The sequence below is a fragment of the Sceloporus occidentalis genome, unplaced genomic scaffold, assembly GCF_023333645.1.
Source record: "Sceloporus occidentalis isolate IW3139 unplaced genomic scaffold, rSceOcc1.0.p SCAF_10, whole genome shotgun sequence".
NCBI classification, from domain to species: Eukaryota; Metazoa; Chordata; class Lepidosauria; order Squamata; family Phrynosomatidae; genus Sceloporus; species Sceloporus occidentalis.
In genome coordinates, this window is record NW_028316990.1 from 37,535,307 (window position 1) to 37,551,753 (window position 16,447).

Genomic DNA, 16,447 nt, shown 5'->3' on the forward strand with positions numbered 1-16,447 from the left:
GGGTTTGGATAAAATGAAAAGGGGATCAAGCCAATAATAAAAAGCTTGGAGATCTTACTGTCTGTAACTGAGGCTTAAAATGCTGGGGAGTGATGGCATGTGGCGGTTTAATGTGCGGCGTGAAAAAGGAGCAGCATTTCCCCTCATTGTCCAGTGTTTTGGTTCAGACAAAACCTTAAGAAGACTGGTTTTATAAAGCAAACAGCTGGAGAGAGAGAAAAGCTTTTAAACGAACTAGCTTTTCATCTTGACAACCTAAAACAATTTGAATTTGGCATAGAGGAAAAAAAGGGGGGCATGACATAAACAGCGATATTCAAGCCACTTAAAACAAAAAGTAAATTATTTAATGCATTCACAATGTTAATCGCAAGATAAATCCACAACAGAATGAGATATTTTTCCATTTCTTTGCCGAGCAATTTTTGTTTTAATCATACAGTACTGAAGAGACATCATTTTACGCTTTCCTCAATGTCCTCAACGTGAAGCAGCCGGTTCCCTGCTTTGCGGGGGATATTTTTATTTAAACACTCGGATCCTAAAGGTGGTTCTCTTTAGATTTTTATTTTTTGGCTCTACAACCGAGTAGCAAGCAAAATGGGATTTTCAGGAGTAACTGGATGGTTTGCTGCCTGATTCGTCTTCTTGAGAGCCCATACTCTGTCAAAGGGAAAAAGAAGTGCTTTTAGTTAATGCCTATTTCCAAGAAGTCACTAAAGATCTGCTTTTCAATTTCTGCATCATTATAAAGCAAGGAATGGAAGACACATCTAGAGCATGCAAATATTCGAAGCCATTAATTAAGGTTCAACCCACTGCAACTTAAAAGGATTATTTTTTCCTGTAAGAACAAGTGAATTAGTAGCTTTAAAAGAGTTACAGCCCTAAAGAGGGCCCTACCAGATGCTCCCTCCAGCTCTTAAGGTGTTATTTGCAATGCAAAATGGCTGTACATTTTGGAATAAGAAAACAGTGTCTGCAGAACAAAGTCATGTGAATCATGCAGGATCGCTGATAGTGCCACCTACACGGTAAGTGTCCCATACAGGACAAGCCCATGAGTTAAGGAGTGTTTTCTACTCAATTGGGGGTACTTGCTTTGTGCTTTGTTCCAGATACAACCCATTTTTAATTATGTTAAACAGCGCAGAGCATTCATGTGTGTTTTAGTACTGAGCAGGAGGGGAGATGAAGAACATAAGGCCTTTTAGAGAGTATGCGCGCAAACAGACAGACTTACTTTCTGCACAAACTGAGGGTTCACAGTGATCTCCTGGTCCATGGCTTTCAGTCTTTCATCGAGTTCTATACATTTCAGCATCTAGGAAGACCCATAAAAGCCATCATTTTGTTACTTTCCAAATGCATGCTAAAGCAGTATTTTCAGACATTATGGGATACTTTACAAAAGGCGGACAAAGCCATCTCCTCCTTCCCCTTACTAATTTAAGCGCCATATCCTCCTATTTGCCATTCATCTGGAGGCCTTTGCTTTAGAGATGCCCAGAAAAGAGCTGAAGGAGGGTGGTCTTTTTTGGGACTACAATTTCCATGATCCCCCAACTCAAATGGTGCCTGGGATCTCTTACCTCCTGATCAATGTTGTGAAGCATTGCTGGGTTGTTGTATTTCTCAGGATTATCGTGGAAACAGACCATACCATCTTTCTGGTTAATACTTGCAAAAATTTCACCATCTTCTATCTGGAAAAAGCAAAGTTTTAAACATCACATACATTGCAGCCCACCAATGGAAACTGTCAATAACTTTGCTAACCTCTCCAAACAGCAAACAAATCAGTATCGTTCCCTGTTTCAAACTCACTCTTGCTACTACACTCAGAAGACTCCTCTCATATCTATTCGACAACTTAATTGACAGTTTTAAGAAGAAAGCCTCCTCGTCCTTCCAAATCAAAAGTGTACATAGTCTAAGTGGGGCTCAAAACTTACCATATGAAGGACATACTTTTCTGCTTCCTGAGGCCCCGACAGCTGCACTCGACTAGCCATGTCTTGTAGTGACAGTGTTAAGAAGGTCTGAAATTAAGAAGAGCAAAACTGTGAGAGCTATGAAACCCTTTTTGTTCTGTCACTTCTTCCCCCATGCTTTAGGACCCCGCATGAGCACCCCGAGATGGCAGCCATTTCAGACAAAGAAATGATTCACATCATTCTCTTGTCAGGATCCCTTTTAGCATTGCTGTGTTTAAACAGGCTACTTAGTTTTTCAGCCTCTATGAGCATGAAAGAGCTACACAATATCCCCAAGGACACACAGGAAGATCCAGGAATGGCTACACAACCCAGCCCAACCTCTAAGGGTGCTGAAACACAGACAGACAGATTCACCTTTGTTAGCCTTTGAATATTCTTCTTATAGAGAGACGACAAGCACTGCTTGACCAAGCCCATATTGTTATCCCTGGTGAACGTCTCGCTATGCTTGTTGACCAGATTCCGCAGCTCTGAGGGCTTATTGGTTGCATACACTTGTGCTAGTTCGTGATAGGCATTGCTAAGAGGCTGCAATGAGAAGTCGACACACATTAGAGCAATGTAAGGACAGGCAGCTTAGCCGCAAATGAAGGAAATTCCTCCCCAATTGGCCATCAGGGACAAATGCTCTCAAGAGCTGCCTAGCACAGTTCTCCATGATCTCTAACCTTCTCCTCTCAGCCCTCTTCCTCCAATCCTTTTTAGCTGTTGTTGCCAGGGTTCAAATCAATTACTTTGACTGTCAAGGGTATTCCCAACTGCCAAACTATGCACTTTAGAAAATGGAGTGATTCTGCTACCCTTTCTCCTGTTCCCTATTTGTTTTCTTTATCAGCACCATTATATATCTTGTTAAAGTCTCTTTATTAACTGTACCATGCATTATTATCATTAAGCTTTATTTATATAGCGCTGTAAATTGTACATGAGAGCAAACATGGTGCAGTGATTTGAGTGTTGGAGTAGGACTCCAGGAGGGTTGTCATACATCAAAGTCCACCTGAAGGCACAGAGAATCAACAAACCAACCATACATGATGCAGTTTCTGGAGTCTTACCTTAACAAATCTACCGACTATCTGGGACGTGTATTTCGGCAGCTGCTGTACTTTGCCAAGTAGTATCAATGAAACTAAGATATACTTTTTATAAGATTCCAGCATAATATGACTGACCGCCATGGCAGGAGTAGTTATAGCCTGACCAAAGAAAGAAGGGAGGGAAAGGGAGATGAATACCATCAAGGCTCCTGATACATCCCAAACTGACTTCCATTTCTACACTGCAGGCATCCAAGGCACTTAAATTTTCCATATTTGTTTTAACATAACTATTATAATCTGTGGCATTAAAAAAATAAATGAAACACTCTCTTTCAATATGCAGAGGGATAAAACTTACCTGTTCATAGAAGTAGAGCGCTCGCTCAAAGTTCTTGAGCCCAGTGTATATCATGCCACCATAGTAGTAGTAACATAGAAAGTGCTTTGCGTCGTATGCCCCGTTCTCTTTACAGATATCCATCATGTCCACATCTAGATACGGGAGGGCAGGTTTAAAGCATTTGGCTAACAAACAGAGCTAAAAATAAAACAGACCAGGGTTACAAAGGAGAGAGGCCACTTTGATGTGCTGAAGAAGAAGAGCTTAAATTGCAAATCACAGCAAAACACAACCTGTGACAGTTAGAAATCCCAGAAAAGAATGACAGGAAATGTTTGCATTGTTACTTTGTCTCCCTTTAATGTGAGATAATTACTATTAAGATTCCCCAGAAGTATAGACTATCAAAGCATTGGGAAAGGGCAGGTTTAAAGCTGCCATCTACAGAAGTGGGCATAAATATGTTAGTTTCCCAGTAAGGGTTTGTTTGATTCTTTGCTGGCAGCAGAGCATTCTCAATCCTCTAATTACTTGTTGTCTCTCTGGTGCTGGACTGGAAAAAAAAGCCAAAGTGAGCTTCAAGTTAATGAAGTAATCTGATGCCAATTCATAAAGATACAGAATGCCACAAGGCAGGCAGGTTAGATTACCAGCAGCACTAAAGGCCATCTGGAATGCTCTACCACTGCATGCAGCTTTCTCCATTCCTGGGTTTAAGTCAAAGAGAAAAGGTAAAAGCTACATGTTGTGAACCTGTGTCATTGCTATCCAACTGTCAAGGAAGAGCTAATTAGAGAAAACAATTCTCAGGGGCAAAGGGAAGCTGAGCACTTTCCTAGAACTGGAGGATCTAAAGATGGAAGTTCACATGCTAGTAACCTCAAGGCTGGACTTATGCACTGTGTTGCACATTGGGTTACCTCTATCCCAAGTTCAGACACTTCAATTAGTTCAAAACCTGGCAGCCAGATTGTTTACTGGTACATCTTGAGTCCTCATATTACATAATATTAAAACCATTCCACTGGATGCCAATCCATTCTCAGGCAAAGTGCAAAGTGTTAGTTATTACATTTAAAGTCCTACAAGGTTTGGGCCCAGGTTACCTACAGGATAGCCTTCTCCTGTACACTCAGTCCTCTGGGAGACACCTACTTCTACTAACAGGCAGACTGTGAGGCCGAGGACATTTTCCTCAGCCATTCCCACACTATGGAATAACCTGCTGGTCATCAACCAGAAGTGCTGTCTATACTTAAAACAGCAGTAAAGACCAATCTCTTCCAGCAGGCTTTATTTTTTAATTATTAATTTTAAAGCATTACTGCTGAATTTAAATATGCATTGCTGTTATATGCTCTTTTAACTGATGTTATGTGTTATGTTATTTGCTATTGTTCCCTGCTTTGATCCATAGGGAGAGGTGGGTAAAAAAAACATCATCATCGTCACCACCACCATTCAAAAGTTCCAAAGTAGCACAGGAATTGGGCAAAGACCCCACATGCATTTATGTTTCCCCAATCTATTCTTCGGCATTCAACACCAGAAGGAACTTAGGGTTATTTTGCAAGGCCACTTGAAGTCCAGTTACCAAGCCATTGGCCTGTTAAGAGTCCCTTACCTGGCATAGATCTGCATGTATTGAGGTCAACTGGTTGGTATTCATCTGCATCTTGTCTATGGCTTGCCTGAGAATGCCAATTCCTCGCAAGGGCTGTGAGAAATGGAAAAAGCCTCTCGATTAAGTGTCCTCACAGTTACCACACTTAAAAATGAAAAACCACCCATGAATTGATCATGCCACATCACTGAGACAAGCTCTAAAGATACCTAGTTGAAAGCCAAAATTAATGCTTGCTACATTAATGTAATGCTACAATCCCCAGCATCCCCAAGCCTCCAAAATACCTTACTGAATATGTGAATAGCAAAAGACAGAGAACTAGAGCTGATGAAAGAAAAGCCATCCCTGGATACAATCTGGAAGATGATTTCAAGCGATCTCTAGAAGGTTCTAAATGGAAGGATTACCTGACCTGCTTGGTTCAATTCAGGTTAGAACAAAACGTTTGCTCAAACATGCTGAACTGTTGTGTGACATTTCTGCCCCTGGTATCAAGTTTTCTGTTAATGAATGCCCAAGAACACAGGTACTTCTTTCAATGAGGTATACCTCTACAATGACTACCTCAATTCTAAGTGCTGGATTGTTCACGCTCTTACTTACCTGCTTCCGTTCCACAAGGGCATTTGTCAACTGGTGACACAAGCCAGCAACTAGAGGCAAGGAGGAGAAAGAGAAGAAATGAGAACCTCCCCAAGCAAGAAACACATCAATTGTGAGAACATGCGAGAGGACAAAACTAACTCACAAGTGTCTGTTGCGTATCGAATGTGCTCCCCGTTACAAGTGCTGATGAAAAGCTGGACCTGCGAGAATAACGTTTCGAAGTCAGGGACGCTGGGCATAGAAAACTTCACAAACCTAAAAACGAGACAGAACACATGCTTGATGTGTATTTGTTTCTGTGAGCTCTTCTAAGGTCTCAAAGAGACAGGTGCCAAGCCACTGAGCAAAGCAGAAATATCCTGAAGGAACAGAGCTTTCGCTTCAGAAAATAAGCCTGATGTACCACCTTGAAAAGCCAAGGAAACCCAAGCGCAGACACTCATCTCCTAAGAAGCACAGACAAAACTATTTCCCAAAATTGAGCACTCACAATTTACTTTATAAGGAGCTTACCCAAATGTTTGGGATCATGTATTTTCCAGCTTATCCAACACACTACATACAGTTGCCTACCTCAAACTTGGACCATTCAGACAACAACTCCTACCTGGAAAGTACCAGTTGGGCCAACATCTCATGCACCTTGTCCCCAGAAGTAGCACTGGATGTCTCTTGTATCCCTATGCTCTCTAAACCATCTACAGCATGGCCAAATAACCCCCTACAACGATAGCAAGACAAACTTCCCTCCACGTCTTTCCAACTAAGCAAAACTTAATGAGAACAACTGGCAGCCATTCTTGCTATGTTTGTTATAAGGTCCACAAGATCCAGCTCTCCACTCCCATCTCTGTACCATAAGCCAAACCTCCAGACAATGGCCCATATATACTTTTATATATAGAAGTATATGCTATATACTTTCTAGTGTGGCATAAATATGCACAAGCATAGTTGGACTGGATTCCACAGTTCTACAACTGACTGCACCACAAAAGTGCCAAGATACTGAACTCATTCATTACACACCAGCTCACTCCTAACACAAGTGCCAGTGTGGTGTAGTGGTTTTAGCACTGGGCTACAACTCTGGAAATCAGGGTTGAATTCCCTGCTTGGCCAAGTCACACACTCTCAGCCCCAGAAAACCCTATGATAGGTTTGCTTTAGGGTCACAGTAAGTCAGAAACAACTTAAAGGAACACAACTCCTAACACATTAGGTCCAACATGAGAGAGAAATCTGTGTGTGTGTGCACAGCATAAATGAATGCACTAGGAACACACTTACACAACCTCTGAAGAAGTGTAACCACTTGCATAATTTTTATGCTAGCTCAGCACTCCAAAGAACCCAAACCTAGAAATCCCTCGTCGAACTCCCTGCATTTACCTGAATTCAAGCAGAAATGTGAACTAAAACAGAAACGCACTCTTTGGAATTGCCATAAAGATGCAAGATAGAGCCTTGAGGTCTTGCAAAGCAGGTCCATAACCCATTGAAACCTTAACACTCTTGCTTGTTTGTTTTAACAAATGACAAAACATGACTTACAAAACAGCCAGGACCCCCAGGGAATGCTCTTGCACATCCAGGGCCCCAAGCACTGTATCCAGGTGAGAGAGGTTTTTTGCTAGCAGCTCTCCACTTTTGTTGATCAGTTCACAAAGCTGAGTCATTTGCCCTGGAATAGCAAAAACATATATATATATATATACACTATTACATTTGTTTTGAGAGTAACAATATAAAATTCTCTCTCACACACACACACACAGGTTCTTTCTGTTGATTCAAAACACTCTTGATCCAAACGATGAAGACAGGGCTGAAAAGCAAGAAGGAAAACTCTAGTACAAAGAAGGCCGCAAGCACACACACAATGACAACAAATACATATACAGTAAGCCTTTATCCATGGATTCAAGCATCCATGGCTTGAAAATACTTTGAAAATACACAAACTTCCATAGGCAAACTTTGATTTTGCCCTTTTATAGAAGGGGCACCATTTTTGCAATGCCATTATACTGAATGGGACGCGAGTATCCACGGATTTCAGTGTCCACAGCGGGTCCTGGAACCAAACCCCAGCAAATACCAAGGGCCCATTGTGTGTGAGTGTGTCTACATGTGAGAAAGAGCGTCAGTGTGGCACAGTGGTAGGACTCTGACTCTGGAGACCTGGGTTCGAATCCCAGCTCAGCCATGCAAACCCATTGGGTGCCCTTGGGCAAGTCACACTCTCTCGGCCTCTGAGGAGGGCAATGGCAAACCCCCTCTGAAGACACTTGCCAAGAAAAGCCCACAACAGATCAGCCTCAGGGTCGCCATAAGTCGGAAATGACAACAAGACAACCGACAAACAGGAGGCCAGGCTCTGTGTTCAGTCCAAGGGCGAAGAGTCTGAGCCGTCCAAGCGCTGATGCTGTACGCTGGTCACACACCTGGAGGTGTATCCAGCTGTGCAATGTTGCTGCTCAACACAAGAGGGGCATAAAAACGACTTGAAGGCACACAACACACACACACACACATTGCCCTGGGGAAGTACAACAAAATCCACACAACAGTGACACAACCAAATTGTATGGAACAGATGAGGCAAGTGTTGGAAGACCTGGGGAAGCGACTTCTGCACTGCTTCAGAGACACACACACAAACACACCCTTCCCTTCCCTTCCCTTCCCTGGGGAAGTGCAACAACCCCCCCCCCCCCAAATCCAGACAACAGTGATCCTTTTATAGGGCCAACCAAAATGCACAAAAGACATGAAGCAAGAGCTGGAAAGCCTTCGGAAGCGACCCAGATACACAAAACACACCCAAATAAACACACCCTGCCCTTGCTTTGGGGAAGTACAACAACCTCCCAACCCAAATGCAGCCCATACATTGGGAGCCCTGGGGAGGAGCGGCCCAAGGCAGACGTGCAGCGAGAACCACCATCCCCGCCTGAGACGGCTTTGCCTTGGCTTAAGGCGAGCCATTCCTGGGAAGTGTAGTTTGGCGAGCCATTGAGCCTCAAGGGCTCTGGGGCCCCGTTAAACTACAGTTCCCATGATCCTCCAGGGCTGCTCAAGCGGCCCCAAAGTGGGCTCTTCCTCCAGCGGGCCTCCCCCCGGCCTTCGCCCGCAGCCAGGCCCAGCCCAGCCCGGGTCACCTTGGGCCGAGAGCTGCCTGACGCTGTTGACGAACTGCTCCAAGGCGGAGGCCATCTTGGCGGCCCTCCTCTCGGGGAACCAGAGACAAGGCCGCGGCCTCCCTTCGCCTCCGCTCCTTCGCCGCAGCCGCCCTCCCGCCCGCCGGCCTCTCCTTCCCTGGCCGCCTCGGTGACGTCACCCGCGCGCCGCAGCCAATCAGGCGCCGCGCAACTGCTCCGGCGTCACTTCCGCCCGCCCCCGCCCTTCAGACGGCGCCATTGTTGCCACGGCAACGCGGCCTAGTGCTTTTTTCTTCCCCCCTTCAGCCTTTGTTGGGGTGACGAAAGAGTCCTCCTTTCTTTCCCCGGACACTGGCTTATATTTCAGTCCTTCGGTCCAAACTGTATTGCATTTGGCCAATGGCCGTTGCACAAAACAATGCCACAACAATAACAACAAAATAACCCCCACATAATATATATATATATATATATATATATATACACACACACACACACAAAACATCTATATATGTGTGTGTGTATACAGGATTCTATATATGATATATAATATATACTATATATATATATATAATACATAATATATACTATATTTATACTATATATAGTACATAACATATACTATATTAATATATGTATATCATATTAATGTAACTATATAATATATATAATACATAATATATACTATATTAATATATATATATATATATTAATAATATAATGTATAATACATAATATATCATATATTAATATATGTATATCATACATTAATATACTATATATATATAATACATAACATATATTAATTTATATATATCATATATTAATAATATAATATATAATACACAACATATACTGTACTATATTAATATATTTATATCATATGTAAATATAATTATAATATATATATATAATACATAACATATACTATACATGTGTGTGTATATATATATATATTACATAATGTATACTCTCTCTCTCTCTCTCTATATATATATATATATATGGAAATTATATATATATATAAATTATACAAATATAATTATCACCTTGACAGTTTATGGCCATGTCTGCTATATATTTATTTCTGCTATTTGGGGTCTGCTAAAGCCTACAAAGCTATTGGGCCAGGTCACATATTTGACCTACATTGCAGGCAGCCCTCTATTTGGGACTGGCCTCCATTCTGAGCCTGGCTATGGTCCGAAACACACTGCAGCAATAATCCCAGTTTGAGACCCCTTTAACTGCCCTGGTTCTCAAGGCTAGGAAATCTTAGGAACTGTAGTTTATTATGGCACCAGAATTCTCTGACAGAGAAGGATCAATGGCTCACAAAACCACAGTTCCCAGGATTCCCTAGCATTGACCCAGGACAGTTAAGGCAGTCTCAAACTGGATTATTCCTGCAGTGTGTTTTGGATCTATGCCTCCTTTGATATCCCCAGAGCGGACACCAGCATCCGTTGTGTTTCCAGTCTGCACTTAATAATGGGACAGGTATTTTGGCAAAGCTTTTGCCTTGTTTCCTTGTGTGACCTTAAGCTCTTCTAAGGACAAGCTACAAAATAGAAGCAGCTCTGTGTGTGATGTGTATCTTCACAATAAATGTGCAAAGAATCTGCATTGCTTGGAAAGGTTTCTTTTGATTTCTTGTCAATTATCATCTCCAAAATAAAGAGCCTTTCCCCTCTTCCACAAGCTCTGAATCCATTGCCAAGTTTGCCCTCTGCAGTCTGCAGCAAATTCCATCTGCATTGCTCAAGTTATATATAGCACTTGGAAGCCCTTTTTAACAAGGCTTCCAAAGCAGCCTGGGATTTGTAGTTTGCACAGAGGCTTGTTGCACCTCTTTTTCTGGTTTAGGTTACCCCCAAAAAAACTACACTTCCCAAGGTGCTCTAGAAAGAGGGCTGGCTCTTGGGAAAGGTAGTCCAGGGAGGAGCCATGTTTAATGCTTGAGCAGAATCCTTCCCCTGAACTACAAATCCCAGGGTCCTCTAGGCTTCGCGAGGTGTGTTCCTGATCCTTGTTGCTGCATTTTCTCTTCTTGGAAAAGGAGGAGGAGGAGGAGAAAGAGGAACTGACCCCACAGCTTCCCTCTGACTTTTGCAAAAAACCAATATTGCAAAATAGAAATTGCAAAAAGCAAGAGAGCCAATTGCAAAAACAGAGAGCAATTGCAAAGTGGAAAGGAGGCATTGAGAGCCCTAAGAGAGGAATTTGCTGCAAGGTCCTATTCTTGCCGGGAGGAGATATCCTTTACAACTTGTGTGTGTGTGTGTGTGTTTGTTTGTTTTAGTGTGGCAAGGGTTACACTACAACTCCCTTGCAAGCAACCCCTCCTTTTGCACCACCCTTTTCTTGGCACAAAGCAATGCCCACCCAAGGGTCTTTTTATAGGGGGAATTTGTGGCTGGGGGCAATGCCCACCTTACCCTCTCCCCCACTTCCCCCTTAGATCTCTTTTTTGGGGTGCAACTTTAGCAAAAACCTATCACTCATCCCTTTTTTCCTATTCCAAACAGGGCACCTTGTAATAGGACTGCAACACAAAGGTGTGTGTGTGTGTGTCTATGTTGTTGCTGTTTTCTTGCCAAGGAGGGAAAGGAGGTGGATTGGAAGCCTCCATGCTGCAAAGGACCCCAAAGTGGAACCTGATCATCCATAACTTCAACCATCTTCCCAGGAAAGGCTTTTTTTCTTTGCACGACTATTGGACCTCAAGGTGTACCTTCCTCCATTTTCTCACTGCAGAGAAGGAAGGGCTGGGTTTGTAGACTTAGGGATGGCATTGCTAGGGATGGCATTGCTAGGGTCCTGATCCAGCCCTCCTCCTCCTCCTCCTTCCCCCTAAATGCACCCCCTTATTTTCTTTACCCTACCACTTAAAAAGCCATGCTATTCCTAGGCAGGGTTTTCTTGCACCACCAGCAGCATCAGCCACTGTTGCAAGGCTGCTGCTTCGTCTCCTTAGGCATCCTTGGAGGGCTGGGGCATCTTCATGGCAACAACAGTAGCAGCAGATCCAGAGGTTTTTCCTCCTCCTCCTCCTGCCTCAGGCATCTCAGGGTCTTGGTCGACATGGATGGGGTGCTGGCAGACTTTGAAGGAGGGTTTCTGCAGAAATTTCGAGCCAAGTACCCAGAGATGCCTTATATCCCTTTGGAGGACCGCCGGGGCTTTTGGGTCTCGGAGCAATATGGGCAGATGGACCCAATGCTGAGCGTGAGTCCAGCTTCTTTCTATCCTCCTTGCATCTCAAGGATTGACTACTGCTACTTAATAAATAATAATAATAATAATAATAATTTATTGCAACATTAGTATAATAATAAAATTTCATAAAAATACTCATAGTGAACTACTAAGTTGCTTTTCTTCTTTTTGCAGGATTTGTTGTTATGTGCTTATTTGTTGTTGTTTGCAGTTTGGCAAACGTACAGACCAGGCTGAACAACTCACCAATCTATTATTATTATTATTATTATTATTATTATTGTGAAGTCAAAGGCTTTCATGGCCGGCATCCATAGGTTTTTGTGGGTTTTTCGGCCAATGTGGCCATGTTCTAGAATGGTTTATTCCTGACGTTATCCTTCCTATTATTCTATTCTTCTTTTGACCCTCCTTTCTTTCTCTGGTTGACATTCTGGTTTTTCCCTTGCGCAGCGTCTTCCGACTTAATTAGCACAGGTTCCGATAAAAACGCAATCAATTATGCGTGATAAAATATAAATGAGATTAACGATGCTGTTGAAAACACCAATTAAAACCATTTTTAAAATGCCAAGCTAGTAACAAGCAAGCAGTAAACTATTCAAAAAGACCAGCGCATCCATTTTTAAAGCCCTTTGGTCTATTGCCTGAACAGAAAAATCTTGGCTTGCCCATCGGAAGGGCAGTAAGGGAGCTGGCCAGCACCAGCCTTCCTTGCAAAGAGGTTCCTCTTCACAACAATAAAGTAATTAATATTTTGCATTGACTAAGAAGTAAGTAATGGATTTCTGCCTATGGGTATGTAACTTCATACCATTAGACCTGGTCCTACCCTCTGGGGAACCAAAGAGCAAACCTACCCTCCTCTCTCATTTGTTCTTGTGAAAAGGAAAGCCACAAAGAGGACGAGGGAGTTAACAGTCCCTTTCTCTTGTGTCCCCCCTGCCCAAATCCGTATCTCCCTTCAGGACAAGGCGATCAGCATTTGGGAATCCAAGAACTTCTTCATCGACCTGGACCCGATCCCAGGCGCCGTGGAAGCGGTGAAGCAGATGGCAAAGTTAGAAGAGTGAGTACGGTGCCTTTACGGTGCCCAACATGGAGTCTGCTTTACCAGCAGCTGGACATTTACATTGCTCCATCTATGACAACCCAATCAACATTATTTTTCTCTCTCCATATGTTTACAGGACGGATGTCTTCATATGCACAAGTCCCATCAAGAAATACCACTATTGCGCATATGAAAAAGTAAGGACTACAAATATAAATACATCTTGAGTCTGAAGGGCCCCTCCATTCAGGGCAAATGCATCAGGAGGTTGCAGTATTGGTAGCTACAGTTCCTTTTTAAAAAAATATCTAAATAACATTTCTGTGGATGCTCAAGTCCCATTAAACACAATGCTGTAGTGTAGTGGTGTCCCTTATATAAAATAACAAAATCAAGGTTTGCTTTTTGGATGTTGTAACTTTCTTGGAAGATATAACATTTCTGCAGTGTGGATGCAGCCTGAGTCCTGTTTCTTTGGACCAAACCAGAAAAGCCCTCCATTTCCCAAGAATTTAAGCTCAAGTTCTTTCTCTCCCCATTTGCTCTGTCTTTTTATTACACACTGGGAAAGAGAAACATATCCTTTCCTAATCCTAACAGGCCGGTGGTTTTCTTCTAGCCTTTTCTTCTTCCCCCTTTTTGCTTTCCAGTATGCCTGGGTGGAGAAGCATTTGGGCCAAGAGTTTCTGGAGCACATTGTCCTCACCCGGGATAAAACGGTGGTCTCCGGCGACCTGTTGATTGATGACAGACTTGATATCATAGGTAAAGACCCCTGAGAGAGGACACCCATGGGGCTAGGGACTATTTTCTAAGCCCCAGAATCCACATCTATAGGTGGCCATAATCCTATATGTAACCAAAAAACCCCATTTCCTATTTGGGGGGAAAAATTGCTTCCAGGTTACGGGATTTTTGCTGCATGTTGCATGTGTCCTATTCCCAAGATATCTCATTATGTGTATGCAGATATTCCAAAATAAAACAAAAATGAAAGCCCAAACACGTCTGATCCCAGGCGTTTTGGATAACGGAGACTCAACCTGTAAAAGATTAGTAGTAACCAAGGGAATGTTAGCACAGCAAATGTCAGAGTACTACTTGAGAATGACTTTCAGTGTCTCACTCTCTGCAATGCTAGGCATCTGGAGACTGAAGGGGAACTATTCATAGGAGGCAGGATTTTTAAAGGGGTGGCAATGATCTCTCCTTCCTGCCCCCGTAAGTACACTCCTGGGTCTGGCCATGATATGATCAAGCTGGTATCTTGAACAGTTTGTTTCTTCTACCTTCCAGGAGCTGAGAAGAGGCCAAACTGGGAGCACATCCTCTTCACAGCCTGCCACAACAAACACCTGGAGCTTCAACCTCCCCGTCGCAGGCTCCACTCTTGGGCTGACAACTGGAAGGCCATCTTGGATAGCAAGCGGCCCTTGTAGGCCAGGCTTCCCAAAGGGTTCCTTTGCCAAGTCCAAGAAGACGAAGGACCTGTATGGTGCTGGCCCCCAAACTGAGGCAGGAACAGGAAAGACCTTCTCTTCTTGATCAGCTTCAGGGTTGGAAACAAGAGCCAAGAAGACCCTCCAGACATAAGGTGCTCTCCTGCCTCCAACTCCAGTCTGCTGACATGGTCACAAAGCTGGGAATGGAAGCTACAGAGATGGGGGCCACCACAGGTCAGGTCATGTTTGCCAAATGCGCTTCTTGTGCCTGGATCTCTACCACCAAGGGCATCTTAATGCGCTGGTTGGACCGTTCAGGCTTTGTGTCTCCCAAACACTGTTTAGCTTTATATCTGGCTTCCCCAAAAGACGGCAGCCTTCATTCGCTTCTTCTCCCAATGGACTTTATGGGACTGAAATACTGTTTGCCTCAAAACAGGACACTCAAGAAAAATAAGCTTCCTGGGGTGAAAACCCACGCAGAAGCCATCCTTTCAGACCTCAGATTCTCAGTTGGAATCCCACATGTGTGAGCCAGCTCACTACACTAGTTTGTTCATGAAGGAAAGACACTTTCCATGGCTTCAAAAAAATACCTTCTTTGTTGTTAGTTCAGATTTGTTCAAAATGGCAACTTGGCACCAAAGGTTTGAGAGCAGAGCCCTGGTTCCAAGATGGGTCTTTGCTCAAACGTAATGGTTTAAAAAAACCCAAATGCAAGTGTCCTATAACTTGTAGTGTTGTTGACAAATAAAAGGGAATGAGAAACATTTAGAACATTTGCAAGTCTGTTTGAGGGAAAAGCATTGGTTGGAGAACCTGAGGGGTTAACTGTAATTTTCCCTCAGCTCCTAGGTAATGTTTAGCGGGAGAAAATATATATTTTTAAATATTTTTGGGAGGAAAGTGTGGTGGGGGAGCAGCCCTTCAAGGTTTCCTGGGGTGCAAATGCAGCCTTCTAGCCTTCTTTCCCAGCACAGGTCTTATTATTCCCATCCCATACCCTTCCTCTCTTCTCTCTCCAGCTCACTTCATGCAATGGAAAGTACTTTTGCACTTTGAAAACCTGGCAATACTGACTAACATACCTTGTCCGGTTCTAGCACTTTGGTACCACTTTAACTGCCACGGCTCCCTCCTGTGGAATCCTGGGATTTGTAGTCTGAGGTGATCCTTTCCACTGGGTCATGATAATGCACTCCTCTGACTTTTAGCCCTAGAGCTCCTTTGCAGAGCTTTCTAAGTGCTTCCTCCAAGATTTCATAGGATGAAGCCAGGACAGTTAAAGTGGGACCAGACTACTAAGACTGCAGTGCAGATACACTCTGAGTTGTGGTTAAAGGCAGGTAAGCAGACATCAAGGGCCGCTGTCTGGAAAGTTGGCAAGCCCATAGGAGCAGAAAGAGGAGGAAATCTTCCAAGCTGTGTTTTGAAAGAGCCAGCCTGGCTTTGTCCTGAGTCTTCCACAGGAGGGCAGCATAAGCAAAGGCATCATTTACCTTTTCAGCTGCAAAACACTCAGGTGCTGGATTGAATGGACCTGAGCTGGCCAGAACAGGTTACTTTTTGCTTAAGAGCATCCATAAAAACATAAAAGGAGGTGTCCAAGGAGCAGAAAACCCTCCGCGCTACTGACTATACTGATTTTGATAATTGCAATCAAGTTCACCTCTACTTATGGTGACCCTATCATATGTGTCAGAGTGGTTTGAGCATTGGATTATGACTTTGGAGACCATGGTTCAATTCCCACCTTGGCCATGAAACCCATTAGGTGACTGTGGGCAAGTCACTGTCTCTAAACCTTAGGGGAGGGCAGTGGCAAGCCGCCTCTGAATAAATCTTGCCAAGAAATCCCCCTGATAGGTTCACCTTAGGGTCGCCATAAGTCGAAAAATGACTTGAAGGCACACGACAGCAACAACCAGAATCCCCTAGCCATGCTGATAAGG

The 16,447-nt window shown here is 43.4% G+C and overlaps 2 protein-coding genes across 5 annotated transcripts; one reads left to right on the forward strand and one right to left on the reverse strand.

Moving 5' to 3' along the window:
* Nucleotides 1-325: 325 nt before the first annotated feature.
* COPS3 (COP9 signalosome subunit 3) lies at nt 326-8,947 on the reverse strand. Of its 2 annotated transcripts, XM_089477106.1 has the most exons (12): nt 8,781-8,947; nt 7,171-7,300; nt 5,759-5,871; nt 5,614-5,663; nt 5,008-5,100; nt 3,402-3,581; nt 3,059-3,199; nt 2,355-2,528; nt 1,956-2,042; nt 1,593-1,706; nt 1,244-1,324; nt 326-663 (listed from the first exon to the last, which is right to left on the reverse strand). In XM_089477106.1, exons 1-12 carry the CDS (start codon nt 8,833-8,835, stop codon nt 610-612), a joined length of 1,272 nt encoding a protein of 423 aa, XP_089333232.1. In that variant the 5' UTR covers nt 8,836-8,947; the 3' UTR covers nt 326-609. The 2 variants fall into 2 exon arrangements, with proteins under 2 accessions (XP_089333232.1, XP_089333233.1); XM_089477107.1 differs by lacking the exon at nt 8,781-8,947 and having other exon boundaries at nt 5,759-5,816; nt 7,171-7,271.
* Nucleotides 8,948-10,540: 1,593 nt separating this feature from the next.
* On the forward strand, nt 10,541-15,380 carry LOC149306504 (5'(3')-deoxyribonucleotidase, mitochondrial-like). Of its 3 annotated transcripts, XM_089477109.1 has the most exons (6): nt 10,544-11,053; nt 11,309-12,008; nt 12,968-13,068; nt 13,190-13,250; nt 13,704-13,818; nt 14,350-14,576. In XM_089477109.1, exons 2-6 carry the CDS (start codon nt 11,679-11,681, stop codon nt 14,490-14,492), a joined length of 750 nt encoding a protein of 249 aa, XP_089333235.1. In that variant the 5' UTR covers nt 10,544-11,053; nt 11,309-11,678; the 3' UTR covers nt 14,493-14,576. The 3 variants fall into 3 exon arrangements, with proteins under 3 accessions (XP_089333236.1, XP_089333235.1, XP_089333234.1); XM_089477108.1 differs by having other exon boundaries at nt 10,544-12,008; XM_089477110.1 differs by lacking the exon at nt 13,704-13,818 and having other exon boundaries at nt 10,541-12,008; nt 14,350-15,380.
* Nucleotides 15,381-16,447: the final 1,067 nt, after the last annotated feature.

Excerpts from the sequence above, each read along its gene's own strand:
- COPS3 (XM_089477106.1), bottom strand. The coding sequence starts at position 8,835 with ATGGCCTCCGCCTTGGAGCAGTTCGTCAACAGCGTCAGGCAGCTCTCG. Across the intron at positions 5,872-7,170 it reads CTGGGGGTCCTGGCTGTTTT|GTTTGTGAAGTTTTCTATGC; the intron begins GTAAGTCATGTT and ends TCTCGTTTTTAG. Across the intron at positions 3,582-5,007 it reads TACATGCAGATCTATGCCAG|CTCTGTTTGTTAGCCAAATG; the intron begins GTAAGGGACTCT and ends TTTTATTTTTAG.
- LOC149306504 (XM_089477108.1), top strand. The coding sequence starts at position 11,679 with ATGCTATTCCTAGGCAGGGTTTTCTTGCACCACCAGCAGCATCAGCCA. Across the intron at positions 12,009-12,967 it reads AGATGGACCCAATGCTGAGC|GACAAGGCGATCAGCATTTG; the intron begins GTGAGTCCAGCT and ends ATCTCCCTTCAG. Across the intron at positions 13,069-13,189 it reads CAGATGGCAAAGTTAGAAGA|GACGGATGTCTTCATATGCA; the intron begins GTGAGTACGGTG and ends ATATGTTTACAG.